Source organism: Lucilia sericata, unplaced genomic scaffold (assembly GCF_015586225.1).
Source record: "Lucilia sericata isolate MDLA Ls3-8-SP2 unplaced genomic scaffold, ASM1558622v1 Contig001191F_arrow, whole genome shotgun sequence".
In the NCBI taxonomy this organism is placed as follows: Eukaryota; Metazoa; Arthropoda; class Insecta; order Diptera; family Calliphoridae; genus Lucilia; species Lucilia sericata.
The window spans coordinates 33,316-54,460 of NW_023995156.1; the positions used below are offsets into that span (position 1 = coordinate 33,316).

Genomic DNA, 21,145 nt, shown 5'->3' on the forward strand with positions numbered 1-21,145 from the left:
ATGGGTGAATGAAATAAATTTAATGTGTTTTTTTGTGTATTTTGTCATTTAACTTTAGTTTAATGCATGAATATGTTGTTGGTTGGATGAATATATTTTTAAGTATTTTGCGAGGCATATGTATGTGGGTTTTTTGTTTAATAATTTAAATTACTGTTGTTAATATTATTATTTTATTTCTTATTTTTCAAACAAAATTCTTAATATCTTTTTTTCTACACATACTCACTTATTACCATAATTATTAACAAATTATTAGTTATTTTTTTAATGATTTGTTTGCATAATGTTTTGGAAAATTAAGCGCCCATTAAAGCCAAAGATTGTATTGTAGTTTTATGCCCTTTAAGAATTCGTTACAAGGCAAGACAGAAAAACGGTGTTAAAAAACAAAACAAGGTAAAGTAAGTTGTAATAAATAAGTGATATTGAGTAAAAGTTAAAATGCGTTTAAAAGGGTTAATGTAGTTAGCTAAGGTTATTAAATAAAGTGTGAAATTTTTGTGTGTTTTTTGTAAGAAAATATAAAAAGTTGTTGTAAATTTTGAGAAAATGGAAAAAAACTGTTGAAGCAAAACAGACATAAAATATGGTATTTTAATTCTATAAGTTATGCATAGTTCTTTTGTTTCGGTTAAGATTGTCTAGCCTATTGTCTAGTCTATAGTCTAGTCTATAGTCTAGTCTATAGTCTAGTCTATAGTCTAGTCTATAGTCTAGTCTATAGTCTAGTCTATAGTCTAGTCTATAGTCTAGTCTATAGTCTAGTCTATAGTCTAGTCTATAGTCTAGTCTATAGTCTAGTCTATAGTCTAGTCTATAGTCTAGTCTATAGTCTAGTCTAGTCTAGTCTATAGTCCAGTCTATAGTCTAGTCTATAGTCTAGTCTATAGTCTAGTCTATAGTCTAGTCTATAGTCTAGTCTATAGTCTAGTCTATAGTCTAGTCTATAGTCTAGTCTATAGTCTAGTCTATAGTCTAGTCTATAGTCTAGTCTATAGTCTAGTCTATAGTCTAGTCTATAGTCTAGTCTATAGTCTAGTCTAGTCTATAGTCTAGTCTATAGTCTAGTCTATAGTCTAGTCTATAGTCTAGTCTATAGTCTAGTCTATAGTCTAGTCTATAGTCTAGTCTATAGTCTAGTCTATAGTCTAGTCTATAGTCTAGTCTATAGTCTAGTCTATAGTCTAGTCTATAGTCTAGTCTATAGTCTAGTCTAGTCTATAGTCTAGTCTATAGTCTAGTCTATAGTCTAGTCTATAGTCTAGTCTAGTCTATAGTCTAGTCTATAGTCTAGTCTATAGTCTAGTCTATAGTCTAGTCTATAGTCTAGTCTATAGTCTAGTCTATAGTCTAGTCTATAGTCTAGTCTAGTCTATAGTCTAGTCTATAGTCTAGTCTATAGTCTAGTCTATAGTCTAGTCTATAGTCTAGTCTATAGTCTAGTCTATAGTCTAGTCTATAGTCTAGTCTATAGTCTAGTCTATAGTCTAGTCTATAGTCTAGTCTATCTAGTCTAGTCTATAGTCTAGTCTATAGTCTAGTCTATAGTCTAGTCTATAGTCTAGTCTATAGTCTAGTCTAGTCTAGTCTATAGTCTAGTCTATAGTCTAGTCTATAGTCTAGTCTATAGTCTAGTCTATAGTCTAGTCTATAGTCTAGTCTATAGTCTAGTCTATAGTCTAGTCTATAGTCTAGTCTATAGTCTAGTCTATAGTCTAGTCTATAGTCTAGTCTATAGTCTAGTCTATAGTCTAGTCTATAGTCTAGTCTATAGTCTAGTCTATAGTCTAGTCTATAGTCTAGTCTATATTCTAGTTATCTATAGTCTAGTCTATAGTCTAGTCTATAGTCTAGTCTTATAGTCTAGTCTATAGTCTAGTCTATAGTCTAGTCTATAGTCTAGTCTATAGTCTAGTCTATAGTCTAGTCTATAGTCTAGTCTATAGTCTAGTCTATAGTCTAGTCTATAGTCTAGTCTATAGTCTAGTCTATAGTCTAGTCTATAGTCTAGTCTATAGTCTAGTCTATAGTCTAGTCTATAGTCTAGTCTATAGTCTAGTCTATAGTCTAGTCTATAGTCTAGTCTATAGTCTAGTCTATAGTCTAGTCTATAGTCTAGTCTATAGTCTAGTCTATAGTCTAGTCTATAGTCTAGTCTATAGTCTAGTCTATAGTCTAGCTATAGTCTAGTCTATAGTCTATAGTCTAGTATATAGTTAGTCTATAGTCTAAGTTATAGTCTCGTCTATAGTCTAGTCTATAGTCTTAGTCTATAGTCTAGTCTATAGTCTAGTCTCTAGTCTAGTTATAGTCTAGTCTATAGTCTAGTCTATAGTCTAGTCTATGTCTATAGTCTAGTTCTAGTCTAGGTCTATAGTCTAGTCTATAGTCTAGTCTATAGTTCTAGTCTTATAGTCTAGTCTATGGTATAGTCTATTAGTCTAGTCTCTAGTCTCGGTCTAGTAGTTCTATCGTCTAGTAGTCTAGTAGTCTAGTCTAGTTTAGTCTAGTCTAGTCTATCGTCTAGTCCTATAGTCTAGTCTATCGTCTAGTCATATAGTCTAGTCTATCGGTCTAGTCTATAGTCTAGTCTATAGTCTAGGTCTATAGTCTAGTCTATAGTTCCTCATAGTCTAGTCTATAGTCTAGTCTATAGTCTAGTTCTATAGGTCTAGGTCTATAGTCTAGTTCTATAGTCTAGTCTATAGTCTTAGTCTTATCTCTATAGTGTATCGCACAAACACTGCTTTAAATCGTTTCCCCTATATATGTAAACGTTCCTTGTTCTCAAATCATAATGTGAAACAATAACTTCAGATGAATTCCTTTAGTAATATATACCTTTACTAAAGCTTATTCACTTTCTAAGAAAAGCGAATTTAATACCTAAAAACAAACATTTAAAAAAATGCAACAATTATTAAGAAAATAATAACGTTCCACTTATGATCTTGATCTTGGTGCAAAAGGTCTTTGAAAGAATAAAAAAAAAACCCAAGAAAACTGTAAATCTACTTAGAAACAATTTAAAATCTTTGCAGTGAAATAACAGCACCAGCAGCCTTAACTTGTGCTAAACTTGTAAATTAATATCAAAACGAGTATATTAAATTACTTCAACAAAATTCATGTCTTTAGTTATTATTGTTCTAAAATTTCAATATTTTTAGACGATCTAAAAACAAAGGCGCTCTTTCCTGTAAACGATTGAAAAATAAAATAAAAACGAAATACTGCATGGCAGCAATTTAAAACAGCAGCACTCTCGATTGTTTTAGACAGTATATCCGACCGACCGACAGACAGTTACAAACATATGTATGAACGTGCTGTCTGTTGTATTCTTTCACTTGGCCATGATAGCATATATACTAGAGAGAACGTACTAGTATTCCAACCATACAAATTGGCTACGTAGTACAGTTGTTTTATCGTCTATAGATTATGTTCTTTCCACCTCATCCTAATCAATTTTGCACTACTAACCCAGTCAAATTGAGAGCCAGTCGACGTCGTCATAGCCATCATCATCATCATAGACGTTGTCCTCGTCTTGAACAACAATCACGTTTACCACAAACATACAGACAGAGAAATAATATTGTTGTTACAAACATACTCTTCTTTGCTATAATCATACATATGATTGTGACAGTCTTTTAAATGATTGATTTAACATAATATCGTTATGACAACTAATAATAAGCTTACAGTGACCATAATATTGTTGAATTTGTAGCAGTAATTTTATAATGATTCCAACTATACTTTTTCTTTGAGTGTAAATACATTTATTAATATTGTATGTGGTAGTATTTTGTTAAATGTTTATAAATTTAAGTATGTATGAATACGTACGTATTCATTACACATACATACATACATATACTAGTGTATGTGTTAAGGCGTCTGGTTGGATTACTTTTGTCTAAAACAATTACAATAGAAGAACCTGGTAGGAATTTCCACCAATAAAATGGAATAGTCTATACGTACCACAAACTGGTTACCATTCCAATTGTGCCATTTAGACGCTGGCGACGATCTCTTTTTCTTTTCTTCTGTTGAAAGTTGTGGAAAATTCAAACTATTAGACTATTACACTTACAGTTTTTCTTGCAGTATTTTTGTGCAATAAATAAGTGGAATTCTTTTTCAATAATGTCAGGGAAAAGTAGTTTATGTTACTTTTCTGTTTGCTAAATGGTATAGAACGTTTAGAAAATTAACACAATTAGATGCGTATGGCCGGCGACAAAATATTATATTAAAACAAAACAACTTTGTTTAAATAACTAAAAGTATTATGTGTAATTGAATATCATTTTTCTGAATTAATTAGGTGAAAATAAGGTTATATAACTTTTTCTTTAATCTGTTTTTATCAGAAAATATTTATCCTAATTACCTGCCGAGTTATAAATATAGATTATAAGAATTTTGCTAATAGTCAAGACTATAGGCTGGTCTGCAGTCCAGACTATATAATGGTATATAGTCCAGACTATAGAATGGTCTATAGTCCAGACTATAGATTAGTCTATAGTCCAGACAATAGAATGGTCTATAGTCAATACAATAGACTGGTTAATAGTCAAGACTATAGACTGGTCTCTAGTCTTGACTACAGACTGGTCCATAGTCCCGAGAATACACTGGTCCATAGTTAAGACTATAAACTTTTCTATATTCAAGACTATAGACTATTCTATTGTCAAGACTAGAGACTATTCTATAGCCAACACGATAGGCAATTTTAGAGTTAAGACTATAGACTATTCTATAGTCCAGACTATATACTATTTGATAGTCAAGACTAAAGACTATTCTATAGTCAAGACTACAGACTATTCTATAGTCAAGACTATAGACTATTCTATAGGCAAGACTATAGACTATTCTATAGTGAAGACTATAGGCTTTCTATAGTCATGACTATTGACTATTAGAGTTAAGACTATAGACTATTCTATAGTCCAGACTATATACTATTTGATAGTCAAGACTAAAGACTATTCTATAGTCATGACTATTGACTATTCTATAGTCATGACTATTGACTATTCTATAGTCAAGACTATAGACTATTCTATAGCCAAGACTATAGACTACTCTATAGTCAAGACTATAGACTACTCTATAGTCAAGACTATAGACTACTCTATAGTCAAGACTATAGACTACTCTATAGTCAAGACTATGGACTACTCTATAGTCAAAACTATAGAATACTCTATAGTCAAGACAACAGACTATTCTATAGTCAAGACTATAGACTATTCTATAGTCAAGACTATTGACTATTCTATAGTCAAGACTATAGACTACTCTGTAGTCAAGACTATAGACTACTCTATAGTCAAGACTCTATAGTCAAGACATTAGACTACTCTATAGTCAAGACTATAGACTACTCTATAGTCAAGACTATAGACTACTCTATAGTCAAGACTATAGACTACTCTATAGTCAAGACTATAGACTACTCTATAGTCAAGACTATAGACTACTCTATAGTCAAGACTATAGACTACTCTATAGTCAAGACTATAGACTACTCTATAGTCAAGACTATAGACTACTCTATAGTCAAGACTATAGACTACTCTATAGTCAAGACTATAGACTACTCTATAGTCAAAATATAGGCTTTCTATAGTCAAGACTATAGGCTTTCTATAGTCAAGACTATAGACTATTCTATAGTCATGACTATTGACTATTCTATAGTCAAGACAATAGACTATTCTATAGTCAAGACTATTGACTATTCTATAGTCAAGACTATAGACTACTCTGTAGTCAAGACTCTATAGTCTCTCTATAGTCAAGACTATAGACTACTCTATAGTCAAGACAATAGACTACTCTATAGTCAAGACTATAGACTACTCTATAGTCAAGACAATAGACTACTCTATAGTCAAGACTATAGACTACTCTATAGTCAAGACAATAGACTACTCTATATTTTGTATTTTGTTAAATTTTTTTTTTTTTGGAAAATATACACTCTAAATTCCAAACCTCTTAAAAAATCCATCATTATTAAAAGAAAATGCATTGTTCTAGCTTCTTTAGACCAATTATTTTGAGTTGCTTTTTATACCCAGTTCAAAAGTAATTTCCAAGTAGCTTGTTAATAATAGCGTCTCTTTTTATAACAAATAGCAGCACTTTATCAAAGTTCTTGTAATTATATCATTTGATCGTCATTATCGTTTGCTAATCATAATGCTTCCACTGTTCAGTTTTTTTTTTCCAATTGTCTTTTGGCTCTAGATGGTCTCACTGATGACCTGAACATTTAGTTAATTAGAGCATTTTAAAGTGGTGGCGGTGGTTTTCCTCATTTTTTAGATGCTACTTTTTGTTCATAGATATTTTTCAATAGAATGACAGACATTTAATGTGGTTGTTTTTTGTGTCTGCTTAAAGATGGTCTTGGGTTGCTGGTTTTTTTTTCTATATTTTTCTGTGGTAAATTGAAGCAACAGTCATTTATTATATTGTGGCCACATTTGTTCTTCTTTTTCATACTTTTTTAAATATAGTTTTTTTGCTATAACTTTTTTTGTCATTAAAGTATTTTTTTTTCTTTTATTGAAAAATTACTAAATAGAGGAGAAATTTTGCGGTTTTAAGAAACAATAGTTATAGTTTCTAATTGTAGATTTTAATCTGTTTTTTTTGCTGTTTAAAGTAAACTGATTATTTTAGCATTAGATGCATTCTATGCATTAAAGACTGTTGCGGTTTCTAATTAAGGCACATTTTTCTTGATTTATTTGACATTTTATTCAATAACCTTTTTTTTATTAATACTAATTACAATACAATTACGTTGAAATTTATATAAGTAATCACATTTAACTTTGCTATAATATGTTCTACATTTTTAACACATTTCGTATTTTATGAATCAGTCTAGAGTTTTAAACAATTCATTATAAGAAAAATAATTAGCAAATATTTATTATCTATAAAATTTAAACAATTATCTTCTGGTAACCCAATTTTTAGTGTTTTTTTTATGGTATAATGTGGTATATATGTGGCACAATATGGTTATAACTATTACCAAAAAGTAATTCAATGTTGCAACGAGTACAGTGGGGAAATTTTAAAATAAAATTAAACAAATCTGTTATTTCTGAACTATTAGTCGGATTTCAATTAAATTTTCTAGAGATGAGGTATTTTTTCAAAAATCCTTTTCGAGAAAAATGTCTTTGAATGTTTAGTGACATTGAACTATTTTTTAAATAACTTTTAAACAAATCAAGGGACTTAAAGATTTAGAGAATCAATAAATTTGATAAAACTACTCAGTTCAAACAACAAAAATTTTGGATTACGACAGTCTTTTTCGAAAGTTTCGATATTTTAAAAATATTTCGAAATTTTCTATATTTAAAGATAATTTTTAATATTTTAAAAAATTGACCACAGTTTTAATATTGTTTAAAAATTTTCGATGTATACTTAATTTTTTGAAATTTTCTTTTTTAAGTTTTTCGAAAATAAAGGAAAATTTTTGAAGTTTTCTACGTAACAAGTTGAAGAACTAATGATTATAACCTGTACTCGTCTAACTTTGACTTTGAGACTAACGATGTTTATTCGAAAATGTCACCTTCGGAGAAACAGGATCCATAAGTAATGACGACACCACTAGTTGCAAGGTAGTTGTTTAAGAATTTGGAGTGGTACAGTTCGGTAGTTAGTTAGTTAGTTAGTTGTTAGTTAGTTAGTTAGTTAGTTAGTTAGCTAGTTAGTTAGTTAGTTAGTTAGTTAGTAGTTAGTTAGGTAGTTAGGTTAGTTAGTTAGTTAGTTAGTAGTTAGTTAGTTAGTTAGTTAGTTAGTTAGTTAGTTAGTAGTTAGTTAGTTAGTTAGTTAGTTAGTTAGTTAGTTTTTAGTTAGTTAGTTAGTTAGTTAGTTAGTTAGTTGTTTAGTAGTTAGTTAGTTAGTTAGTTAGTTAGTTAGTTAGTTAGTTAGTTAGTTAGTTAGTTAGTTAGTTAGTTAGTTTAGTTAGTTAGTTAGTTAGTTAGTTAGTTAGTTAGTTAGTTAGTTAGTTAGTTAGTTAGTAGTTAGTTAGTTAGTTAGTTAGTTAGTTAGTTAGTTAGTTAGTTAGTTAGTTAGTTAGTTAGTTAGTTAGTTAGTAGTTAGTTAGTTAGTAGTTAGTTAGTTAGTTAGTTAGTAGTTAGTTAGTTAGTTAGTTAGTTAGTTAGTTAGTTAGTTAGTAGTTAGTTAGTTAGTTAGTTAGTAGTAGTAGTTAGTTAGGTTAGTTAGTTAGTTGTTAGTTAGTTAGTTAGTTAGTTAGTAGTTAGTTAGTTAGTTAGTTAGTAGTAGTTAGTTAGTAGTTAGTTAGTTAGTTAGTTAGTTAGTAGTTAGTTAGTTAGTTAGTTAGTTAGTTAGTTAGTTATAGTTAGTTAGTTAGTTAGTAGTAGTTAGTTAGTTAGTAGTTAGTTAGTTAGTTAGTTAGTAGTAGTTAGTTAGTTAGTTAGTTAGTAGTAGTTAGTTAGTTAGTTAGTTAGTTAGTTAGTTAGTTAGTTAGTTGTTAGTTAGTTAGTTAGTTAGTTAGTTAGTTAGTTAGTTAGTTAGTTAGTTAGTTAGTTAGTTAGTAGTTAGTTAGTTAGTTAGTTAGTTAGTTAGTTAGTTATTAGTTAGTTAGTTAGTTAGTTAGTTAGTTAGTTAGGTTAGTTAGTTAGTTAGTTAGTTTAGTTGTTAGTAGTTCGTTAGTTAGTTAGTTAGTTAGTTAGTAGTTAGTTAGTTAGAGTTAGTTAGTAGTTAGTTAGTTAGTTAGTTAGTTAGTTAGTTAGTCAGTTATAGTTAGTTTGTTAGTTAGTTAGTTAGTTAGTTAGTAGTTAGTTAGTCTAGTTAGTTAGTTAGTTAGTTAGTTAGTTAGTTATTAGTTAGTTAGTTAGTTAGTTAGTTAGTTAGTTAGTTAGTTAGTTAGTTAGTTAGTTAGTTAGTTAGTTAGTTAGTTTTAGTTAGTTAGTTAGTTAGTTAGTTAGTTAGTTAGTAGTTAGTTAGTAGTTAGTTAGTTAGTTAGTTAGTTAGTTAGTTAGTTAGTTAGTTAGTTAGTTAGTTAGTTTAGTTAGTTAGTTAGTTAGTTAGTTAGTTAGTTAGTTAGTTAGCTTTAGTTAGTTAGTTAGTGTAGTTAGTTAGTTAGTTTAGTTTAGTTAGTTAGTTAGTTAGTTAGTTAGTTAGTTAGTTAGTTAGTTAGTTAGTTAGTTAGTTAGATTTAAATCATGCCAAACATTGCTTTAGTGTTTCTCAAGTCTCATTTTTAATTAACTAGTACAACTAATAAATTTACAATAGAAATCCGTAACAATTCCAAAATTTAAACATATCAGCAAACTAATAAAACAAAAATAATAAAATTTTCATTTATCAACAGCTGCTGCTTACTAGATATTAAAGCAGAAAAACGTCATAAACGGCTGTAAACTAAATTTGGAATAAGATTAAGTTTTCTAAGAAAATAAAATAAATTTCAAATGTAAATTTAAATATGTACAAGCAACATTTAAACAGCATAATACAATAACTAAGTAATGTTATTAAAAAAAGAAAAGAATGAAATCTAAAAATGTATGTAAGTAGATAGAGAAAAAAAAGAAAACCCATTAAATTTAAACCATGATGATGCCCTTTTATTACAACAACAACAAGTAATGGCAAAAGAATAGGAAAAACTTTCCCCCGTATGAACTATTAAAACAAAATAATAGTTATCTATGTTTACAGACTGAATGACTGACTGGCTGACGGTACTTTGGCATTAAAATTTACAATTTACATCAAAGTTACGCGTATGAGTACAGCCACTATTTTATTCGATTTTACTAGAAGTTTTAGTTGGTCTAACTTGGTTGGTCTATGTAGTATATGAGTAAATATTTTCACGTAATTTTTGTTTCAATTGCAAAAAAAACAAAAGTTAGAATTATTTTCTAATAAAACAAAAGATTGTTGCTTTGGCCGGGTTGGTTGTTTTTATTTTTCATACTTTGTACTTTATACATAAATTTAAATTTAGATAAATGTTGTACTTGTTTGAGTTTTTTTTTGTTCACATTCACCGGTTAAATTCAATTTCTATTTTATACTTTGTTTATATGTTGCATTGTATTTTATTGTATTTTTTTTCATTATTATGTTGCCAACAATTACCTTCAACACCATTAGAACAACAGCAACAACAAAAGATCAACAGAGTGGTAAAGTAAACGAATTTAAAGGTATTGAAACTAAAATCTTGTACAACAAATACCTGCCACTGACTTTATAATATCTATTTATGAATTCAGTTTGTTGACTGATTACAGTTTCATTTATAGTTTCCACTCTTTTTAAACTCTGTCTTTTGAACACATGTGCAAAATTTATACATGATTTAGTCATGATCAGTAGTATAGTATGCTGTACGGACTACATACTTTACCAGTACTTGTACTATAAACTCTAGTTATTCTATTTAGTACATAGTAATTTTTTTAATTTTTTAACCAACTGCTCGTTGTATTTGTTTAAATACTGAAGTAAAAACATACATATATAAATATTTAGAGCAGCACAGTTATTTGCACCAAAATGCATTTGTGCATTTTAAAAATGCCACAAAAAGTGAACAACTGAAATAAACGAAATAAAAATTGTTGTTGGAAATACCGGTCTATTATCAGCGAAAGACTGCCTTGCCTGCCTGTCAAATTATTTACAGTGGTGGCTACGATTTTAGCACACTTGGTATATGTTGCCTATAACATAAAATATTTCCTATAGTTCTTAACTTTTTTAACAAATTATTTTTTATGCGTAACACATGTCCTTCGATGATCACGACACATTACATTTTGTTCCACTACTTTGTTGCATATAGATTTTTTTCTTTCCAAAGTACATCTACCCCCAAAAAAATATGGACATAAATTTAGCACAAAATTAAAAAATCATTAAAAAATTAAAAATAAAACAAAACAACCGGCTATATTTATCTTATTGCACTTAAAATTTTATATTTTGTGGAATAGTTGCAGATTTTGATAATATCATTTCTCCTCCTGGACATAATCTTCACCAGAACCCTCTAGAAATTTCATGACATAAATATTAACTTTCAGCCCATAAATTGGCAAAATTCTTGGTGATTTCTGCTTTTATTTGTTGGTCCATATCATGTTATATGTTCTCTATTGAATTGGAATCGAGAAAATATACTGGGCACTGCACACATGACAATCCCGCTCGCTTCCAAGCAGCTCATCTCAGCACTTTTAGCATATTTACGGTCGATGTCGACCAAAAAACGCCATCTTTGTCCTCCGATTTTTTTTAATAAAGTATTTAAGATCCTATTTTGATAGTCATACGGATCCATTTCTGCATCCAACATCAATATAGGACCAACAGCACGCCAAGAAAATGCAATGAATACCATGAAATTTCCCCCTATTGTGATATATGATTTCTCTGGAACACTTTAGCTTTATCTGCATGATTGGAGGATACTAGTTGAAGATTAATAGGATCAAATTTGATGGAAAAATGTAATTATGCTGTACTCCAAACATGCAGCAACAACCAAAGTGTACATTTAAAACCATAAAACACAATGGGTGAAATATGACGAATTCGGAGGCGTTTTCCGGGCGTAGTGGAGGTTTTATACGCAAGGTGGATGCACAAATGGATCAGTATGACTATCAAAATAGACTGTTAAATATTTTAGTAAAAAAATTAGTGGACAAAAGTTCAGTTAAATGGCGTTTTTTGGTCGACAATGACCCAAAATATGTTAAAAGTACAGAGAGGAGCTTCTTGGAAGCGAGCGAGATTGACATGTTTGCAGCGCCCAGAATAATTTCTAGATCCCAATCCAATAGGGAACATATTAAACGAAATGGTGCAACAAATAAAACACAAATTCCTAAGAATTTTGCCTATTTATGGGCTGAAAGTTAAAATTTATGTCATGAAATTTCTAGTGTGTACTGGTGAAGATTATGTCCAGGAGAAGAAATTATGTTATCAAAATGTGCAACTATTCTACAAAATATAAAATTTTAAGTGCAATTACATAAATTTATCCGGTTTCTTTGCTTTATTTTTAATTTTTTAATGATTTTTTTTATTTTGTGCTAAACTTATGTCCAGATTTTTTTGGGGGTAGATGTACTTTGGAAAGAAAAAAATCTATATGCAACAAAGTAGTGGAACAAAATGTAATGTGTCGTGATCCTCGAAGGACATGTGTTACGCATAAAAAAGAATTTGTTAAAAAAGTTAAGAACTATAGGAAATATTTGATTTTATATTTAACAGATACCAAATGTGCTAACCTCATGGCCGCCACTGTATATAGATTTTGTTTGGTGTGTTTTTCCGTTTTTGTTTAACGGAATTAAACAAAAGTGGTTAAAAATTATTAGATTAGAAGTTAAAAGAGGCTTTAAAAGCCAAAGTGTTAAAGTCTAGTTTTATTTAATATTAGTTAAAAATGTATAGTAAACGTTCTTTCTATATAGCGTCCTATGTGATTACGAAAAAGCTCAAAAAGCCCAACGAACATACTAAAAAGCTCAACAGTAACATTTTGTTATAAAAATCTAAACGAATTTTCATTAAAAGCACAAAATAATTTTTATTTAAAAACTTTTAGTTTTCTTTGAAAAACTTAAAAAGCTTTTTATTCAAAAGTTTACAAAAAACTTTTTCGTGGAACAACTGGCAAAAGGTTTAAAAAATAGTCAAAAGCTTTTTTTATTTAAGAACTTCAAAAAATCTTTAAAGCTGTTTAAAAAGCTTTTACTTTAATTAGTTTAAAAAAGCTTTTTCAAAATCAACTGACTTTAAAAAGCTCATCATCTAAATTTGAAAAGCTCAAAGTTTTTTATTTTTAAATTAATAAACAAACCAATTTATTTAGAAATCCTAAGAAAGCTTTTTTAAAGTTGTTTAACTAGCTCAGAAAAGCTTTTTCAATAAAATAGTTTAAAAAGCTATTACTTTAATTAATTCAAAAAAACTTTTTTCAATATCAAATGTTTTTAAAAAAGCTCATCATCTAAATTTGAAAAGCTCACAAATTTTTTATTTTAAAATTTAAAAAAAACTATTTATTTAGAAATCCCAAGAAAGCTTTTTTAAAGCTGTTTAAATAGCTCAAAAAAGCTTTTTAAATAAAATAGTTCAAAAAGCAGTTATTTTAAAAAATCTTTCAAAAAAAGCTTTTTTCCATATGAACTACTGACTTTAAAAAAACTTTGATGATAATTTTTATTAAAAATTAACTAATAGAAAAAGCTACCAAACTCTTAAAAATAAAATTAAATAAATTCAAAAGCTTTATTTAAATAACTTTGAAACGCATTTTCTTTAAAAAACTACAAAAAGTTTTTTTTAAAGACTAAAAAGCTTTTTCTTTAAAAAGAACAAAAGTAAAGTTTTAATAAATAAATTTATAAGCTTTTCTTTAAAGAAATGAGAACGTATTTTGCTTAAAAATTTAAACACATTTTTTTAAGCACCAAGAAACAACAAGATCCCAAAGCTATTTCTAAGAAGTTATTTTTTAAATAATTCAGAAAAGCTTTTTCTTATTTTCAATAAATCTATTAATAAGCTTTTTCTTTAAAGAAATGAAGAACAAAAAGCACCAAAAACTGTTTCTTTATTAAGCCCCCAAAACTTCAGGAAAGCTTTTTCTAAAAAATCTCTCTTTTTAATATCAATATAATTGGAATAAATTTATTAAAAAATCTCAAAAGAAGCTTTTTAAAAAACTTCAAAAAACGGGTTTCTTTAAAAAGTTCAAATAATCTTTCTTGTTAAATATTATCAAAAAGTTTTTTAATAAACTAAATCTGAAGCTTTTTCTAACTTTCAACAGTTGCTTAAAAGTATATTTTTTTATATCCTCCATAATTTTCTAAAACATTATTTTCCAATCCAACAAGTAATGTCCCCGAGGGTATGAACTACAGCGCCCTTTTATATTAATTATTTATTACAGCAATTAATTGCAGCTTTTTTGTAAAAGCCGCAACATTCCTCCGAATATGTATATATAAAAAAGGTCTTCTTTTCCCAACCACCACAAGAAAAAGGGGCACAAGTTCTGCTGATAAAAAATTACTTAAAAAAAGATTTTCCGCAGGCCAAACACCTTAACAAGTGCAAGTTTAATTATAGAAAATAAAAGCCGCATTCTGCAGCTTTACAAGCCACGGCTAACAGGCTGACAAAGTAAAATGCATTACAAAAGAATACAAAAAAGCCTAAAAACTAATTGCTGTAAAAATGATAATTATCTATAAAAAACTTTACAAATAAATAAATTACAACAAAAAGCTTACATAAATTAAACATAAGATCAACTTGAAAAGCAGAGACACAACAAGAACTTTTCAAAAGAAATTAAATACAAAAGACTAAAGAAACAAACTTTAAATAAGTCGCTTTAAAAACGACAACTTTGAAGCAACAAATATTAATGATGCTGTGCTAGAAATTCAATGTTAAATACCAAATACAAACAAAAATTGTAATAAATATTATTATATTTTTTGAGAATTTCTGTTACTGTCTGTATTTTTTATATAGTGGAAACAATTAATATGTGGCCTTATTTTTCCCGACGTTTAAACTAAAAAAACGAATGTATGTCTGTCTATCTCCCCATATGTTGCTTTAAAAGCTGTAACGTGGCTTGATACTGCACAGAAATTTCTGTTAAAGAACCAGTAACATGAAAGAATAAAAGTAGCTGGTAAAAAACTCTTTGATTACAACTACTTTCAAAATAAAAGTACTAATGTTTTCTTTTATTTCATTTCTTCTGTATTATTTTTTCTTATTCATCTTCATCTCCATCACAAGTTTGTTTTCCATTAGTCATTGAATAATAGTTTTAGGTTTTACTTTTCAATTAAAGCAAAAGTTTTCTTTTTGTATGTCAATGTTGTTTTTTTCTTTCTTTCTTCTCTTAATTGTTGTTCCACAAACTGACCGAAATTTTAGTTTGAAACAAAAACTTTAAAAACTAAAACGCTTTTATTTTTTTTTTTATTTTGGTTGCATTCAATTTCCCATAATTTGTTGAACAAGTATTAAAACCTGGTAGAACAAGTGAAATTATGTTTTAAAGAAGGTATTTAGGAAAGTGAAGAAAACATTTTGTAAAAGATAATTTTAATTTAAGAAACATAATTCTTTTTGTAGATTTTGATTGATTCAAATTTAATAGTTTTTATTGAAGAGAAATTTTATTAATGAGTGTGAGTTTATGTTTAATGATTTGTAATGAATTAACAAAAATCTATTGGTAATTATTTATTTAAATATTTAAAGTTTTTTGTTTATTTAATAATTGTGGGAAATATTGTGGTGAAGATGTTATTATCAAAAAGCTTTTTGTAGGGACTTAAAAAAGCTAGTTAGTTAGTTAGTTAGTTAGTTAGTTAGTTAGTTAGTTAGTTAGTTAGTTAGTTAGTTAGTTAGTTAGTTAGTTAGTTAGTTAGTTAGTTAGTTAGTAGTTAGTTAGTTAGTTAGTTAGTTAGTTAGTTAGTTAGTTAGTTAGTTAGTTAGTTAGTTAGTTAGTTAGTTAGTTAGTTAGTTAGTTAGTAGTTAGTTAGTTAGTTAGTTAGTTAGTTAGTTAGTTAGTTAGTTAGTTAGTTAGTTAGTTAGTTAGTTAGTTAGTTAGTAGTTAGTTAGTTAGTTAGTTAGTTAGTTAGTTAGTTAGTTAGTTAGTTAGTTAGTTAGTTAGTTAGTTAGTTAGTAGTTAGTTAGTTAGTTAGTTAGTTAGTTAGTTAGTTAGTTAGTTAGTTAGTAGTAGTTAGTTAGTTAGTTAGTTAGTTAGTTAGTTAGTTAGTTAGTTAGTTAGTTAGTTAGTTAGTTAGTTAGTTAGTTAGTTAGTTAGTTAGTTAGTTAGTTAGTTAGTTAGTTAGTTAGTTAGTTAGTTAGTTAGTTAGTTAGTTAGTTAGTTAGTTAGTTAGTTAGTTAGTTAGTTAGTTAGTTAGTTAGTTAGTTAGTTAGTTAGTTAGTTAGTTAGTTAGTTAGTTAGTTAGTTAGTTAGTTAGTTAGTTAGTTAGTTAGTTAGTTAGTTAGTTAGTTAGTAGTTAGTTAGTTAGTTAGTTAGTTAGTTAGTTAGTTAGTTAGTTAGTTAGTTAGTTAGTTAGTTAGTTAGTTAGTTAGTTAGTTAGTTAGTTAGTTAATTAATTTCATCAATAAGTTTAGAGCTTTTTATGTAAAAAGTTTTAACATACATTTATAAAGCTCTAAAAGCTTTTAAAGAAGATATTTTATAACAAATATGTATTTATAAAGTGATTTATAATACAAAATATGTTAAAATTTCTATAAACAACGAAAAAGCGTTTCTAGTAAAAAAGCTTCAATGCTTTGTTCTTAGAAAGAATTAAATAAATTTTAAAAGCTTTTTGTTTGAACAGCGTAAAAAGCAAAAAAAAAAAAAATTCAAAAGATTTCAAAAACATTTTTCCTTAAAAAGTTCAAAAACGTACTTGGTCGAAAAAAGCTCAAAAAAAATTATTGAACTGTTTTTTTCTTAAAAAAAACCCACAAAAGCTTTTTTTATTAAAAAACTTGTTTCTTTAAAAGCTCTAAAAAGCTTTATTATTAAAAATATTAAAAAAAGCTTTTCCCTTTGAACAGTTCGTAAAAGCTTTTTTGTTAAATCATAAAAGTTCTTCATTTCAAAAATTCTTTATTCTTTAAAAGCTCTTTAAAAAAACTTTTTTCTCTAAAAACTCCATAAAGCTTTCTTATTTAAAATATACGAAAAGCTTTTCCCTTTAAAATAGCAAAAAAGCTCAAAACATTATTATCCTTGAAAAGCTCTAAAAAGCTTGTTTTTTAAATGCCCGGAAACACTAAAAAAAAGTATTTTCTTAACAAAGTACAGATTAGCAGTTAATAACAATAAGAAGAATCTTGTTTCAAAAAAGCTCCCGTAAAGCTTAATGACTTTCCTAAATAAGCCATAAACAAAAATTGAAAATTATTAATTTCTTTATATTTGTATTTTCTTTAAAACATGGTCATATATATTCTTTTAAAAAAAGCTTAAAGCTTTAATTTTTAATGTTTTAAATGATTTTTTTTTGACAATTGACCCACTTTCGTTTATATAATCCATTTATATAACAAATTACAAAAATTTAACAAACTTTGTTTTTTGTATTAATTAATCAAAAACTAATTAAATGAAACATTTAGCTATTTGATCAACATCTTATTTTCTAAGAACTTAAGCAACCGTTAGATTTATTTCGAAGATAACTTTCAAGAATAAACAACAAAAAAGAAAACGTCTAACTAACTACCCTACTGTGACTGCTGAAAATTTTTGAACTTCTTAACAGTTATAAAACACAATCAAAACATGAATCAGCCAAAAAAAAAAAAAAAAGATCTATAAAATATTCAAAACTTACAGCTGGCTAATTTGCTATAGAACAAAATAAGAAAGAATAAAAATAGTTAATTGATTTTTTTTCTTAAACACCAGAAAGCTTTTAGTTGTTAAGGCATAAATTGGGTTGTAGTTTAATTAAAAATAAAGAAGAATGAATGAAAAAAACGTTACTTGCAGCTTCTTGAACAAATGCTTAAAGCAGCAGCATCGTGATTATCATGTTTTCAACCGACAGAATCATAATTCAAATGGGTTTGAGATTTTTTGTTAAGTTACCAACTGCTTAAAGTTAAGACAGAAACGTTTTTTGAGGGCTGCAGTTAATAAATTTGATTTATGACAGCAACGTGATTTAAAGGAATTTTACAAACATTTCTGTGCTTTTTTTTAGTTTAATTAGCAACATTTGTTATTTTTGTAATATAAATAATATTTCATTTTTTTTTTTTTTTTCTTTTTATTTTAATTACAGATTTATGCACAAGAGTCTGCCTCACCCGAATTTGCACCCCATGTCTCGGCCACCTGTAAAGCGGGCACCATGAACATTAAAGTCAAATTGGATGGACCCTATACGGGTGCAGTACATGCCCGTGATCATCGTACACCAGCTTGTATGGCCATGGGCGATGGTTCAGATTCAGTGGGTTTCAGTATCAATATTTTAGCCAAACAGGGTTCGCCAGACTATTGTGGTGTTTTGGTCAGCAACGTGAGTGGATACAATAATGTAAGCTAATCAAGTTGCTTTTACTAAAACAAAAACTATTTTAACTACAGTTTTACTTAATAATAAAGAAAAAACAAAAGAAAAGTAAAAGAGGAAATATTTTTAAAACCTTATCAATTTTCTTAGTAAATCAAGTCGAACTTTTCTATTTTGTTTTGTTGCTGCTGCTGCTGCAGCACAAATGTTGCAGAAAAATTACTTTACATAAACTCTTTGAAAGCTGTATGCATGTATATTGAGTATTTTACTTTATTGTTGCATTACATAATAACTTTGTTAAAGAAAAATCACCTTAACTGAGTCAATGAACGGGTTTTTCTTTTTGATCATTAAACAAAAAAAACAGGGAAATTAATAAAAAAACACAACAACAACAACATTAAATACAAGGGGTAATAAAGCAGAAAAAATAAGTGAAATTTATGTGTTTTTAGTGTAATAATTGTAGTTGTACTAGTTTTATATTTTTCCTCAATTTCCATAATAAACACATTTCATTTTGGCGCTCTAGACAAAAGACAACGTAAAAAAACTCAAATGAAAACAAAAGACTTGGACAACAAACTTGAAAATGCGTAGTTTCAAGTTTTGTATGTTTTTGTTTGTTATTGTTGTTGCAAAAATGTGTGTTTATTTGAAAAGTCTCCACAAATTCAGTTGTTAGGTGCAAAAAACAAAAGACTTAGACAACAAAATTTATATTGCGTAAATTATTCATATATTTTATTATAAAAAAAAAACAAAATTCACACCGGAAAACAATGCAAACTATAAACGGCCTAATATTGTTTGTGTGAGAAAACTTAAGACTTTGTTAAAGAAATGTGTTAATAAGTAGTTTTTTGTGTTTTTTTTTTTGCCAACTAAATGGTTTTAACCATAACTTTATGCAATAATTTTTATTAACTTTATTTTGTTAAGCTATTACTGAACGTATAGAGAGCATTCTTTATTCTTTTGAAAAAAAAAAAATTAAAAACATTTTTATACAATTTTAAGTAAAAAATTTTCTGCCAATGAAATTATAGAAAATTATTTGTTCATTTATTTCCAAATAGTTTGCTCTTAAATAAAATTTTGTTAAAAGAAAGTAGTTTCTTGACATGTACTTACTTGACTCTAAAACAAATATTTCTTTTATTAAATAAATAAATAAATAGTTTATCAATAGATTTTCATTCATATTCCTCTAGACAGAGGAAGCGATTGTTTATTTTAAAAAAAATCGTATTCCCTGAAAAGATTTTTATTTGAACAGCGTTAAAAAGGTTTTTTTTTATGAAAAGTTAAATAAGCTTTTTCTTTGAAAATCTTAAAAGCTTATACCCTTTGTAGAGGACAAAAATATTTTCGAAAAAGCTTCAAAAGCTTTTGAGAGCTTTTCCTTGCGAAGCTTTTCAATTAAAAGCTTCTTCATTTAAAATATTAAAAAAGTTTTTTTCTTTTAAAAATTTTACTTTAAAAAGCTTAAAAAGCTGGTTGTTTTCCAATTTTTTTTTTTAAATCGGAATTTTTGTTTGTTTCATTTCAAAAAATGTTTTTTGTCAAAAAGTTTTTCTTGTTTAAAATTTTAAAAATCTTTTTTGTGAAAAGCTTAAAATATTTTTTATTAAAAAAATTTCAAAAAATTACTTTGGTTTAAAAATTGTTTTTTATTAAAAATCTCAAAAAAGAGCCTCTTGTTTGAAAAGCTCAAAAAGTAGTTCTGTTTGATGAGCTTAAAGAAATTCAAGTAAGCTTTCTATTAAAAAACATCAAAAATATAGTTTTTTGCTTAAAAAGGTCAAAAAATGTTTTCTTTAAAAAATGTTTTCTTTCTTAAAACAAGTTTTCCTTAAACAACAGAAAATTTTGTTCCCTTAAAAAACATTATTTTTTAAAAATAATCTTCCTCTAAAAACGTCAAAGCTCTATAAGAAAAAACATTAAAAAGTTCTTATTGCTTTCCGGTGCAATAAAGTATTCTGTACTTTTGTGAAATGAGTCTGATCTGATGAAAAAAGTCTCATTAAAGCTAAGTTTGCACTGCTTTTCGAAGCAGTAAAAGCTTCTCGTTAAAAGCATAAAGTTTGCTTTCATCAAAAGCTAAAACTACAAAAAGCATGAGCAACCCTTTTTTATCCAAGTTCTCACTGGTCTCCGGGTCAGTAAAAGCGTCCGATCATTCGTTAAAATTGTAAGGAGATTTGTGCTAAGTTATAAGGCGAGTAAAAGCTCTATACAAAGGAAAGCTTTCATGCTTAAACTTGAACTGCACTCCAGGAGGTAGAAAAAATCATATACTTACAAACGTTAATCCTTAGAGAGTTCAATTTTGAACTGTAAATTGCTTCTGACCTTGAAATAACTATTAATTTAGAAATTTAACTTATACTTTTTATTTACTGGTATAATTAGCTTAAACTTTCAAAACAATTCATTATAAACTATTGTAAAGCAAAGAAACAAAATCATTAATTTAAAAAGTAATTTACAACATTTGTAAGATAAAAATCTTCTAGCGACCATTATTAAGACAAATTAGCAATTATTTTTTTTTTCCTTAAAACACTAAAAAGAACAAATGCACAGTTTTAGTTATCACAAAACAAAAGACTTAGAAAACGAACTACATTTGTTTAGTTACGCCCGGATTTATGTAAATATTTAAGGTTTTAAGTAAACTTTACTTAAAATGCTTTAGAGGCAATAAATTTAATTTTTCTTATTTTGTGTTTATTTGTTAAAAATCGCGTAGTAAAAAACGAAAACCATAAAAATATTTTTTGCATAGTTTTTCGTCTTGTCATACTTTCAAATGGAGCACATGGACTGGATAGAAACGCTAGCAGTTATGGACGTAACAGCCATAAGTCTAATGGTGAATTTGTTTTGTTTTTCTTTTCAACAAAACGACCTGAATACAAAGACTTTAAACAAACATAAACATGTTTTGAAAACTTAAATGAAATAAAATACATTAATAT

General features: G+C 27.6%; 1 protein-coding gene across 11 annotated transcripts in view; it reads left to right on the forward strand.

The window, feature by feature from the left end:
• Positions 1-21,145, forward strand: part of LOC119610423 — a 49,278-nt gene that overhangs the window by 14,290 nt on the left and 13,843 nt on the right. For 8 of the 11 annotated variants that reach the window (XM_037965611.1, XM_037965612.1, XM_037965614.1 and 5 more), the window contains exon 3: positions 17,922-18,179. In XM_037965611.1, the coding sequence (XP_037821539.1) occupies positions 17,922-18,179 (258 nt within the window). The remainder of the gene's footprint in view (positions 1-17,921; positions 18,180-21,145) is intronic. The other 3 variants (XM_037965621.1, XM_037965622.1, XM_037965620.1) reach the window with 1 other exon arrangement.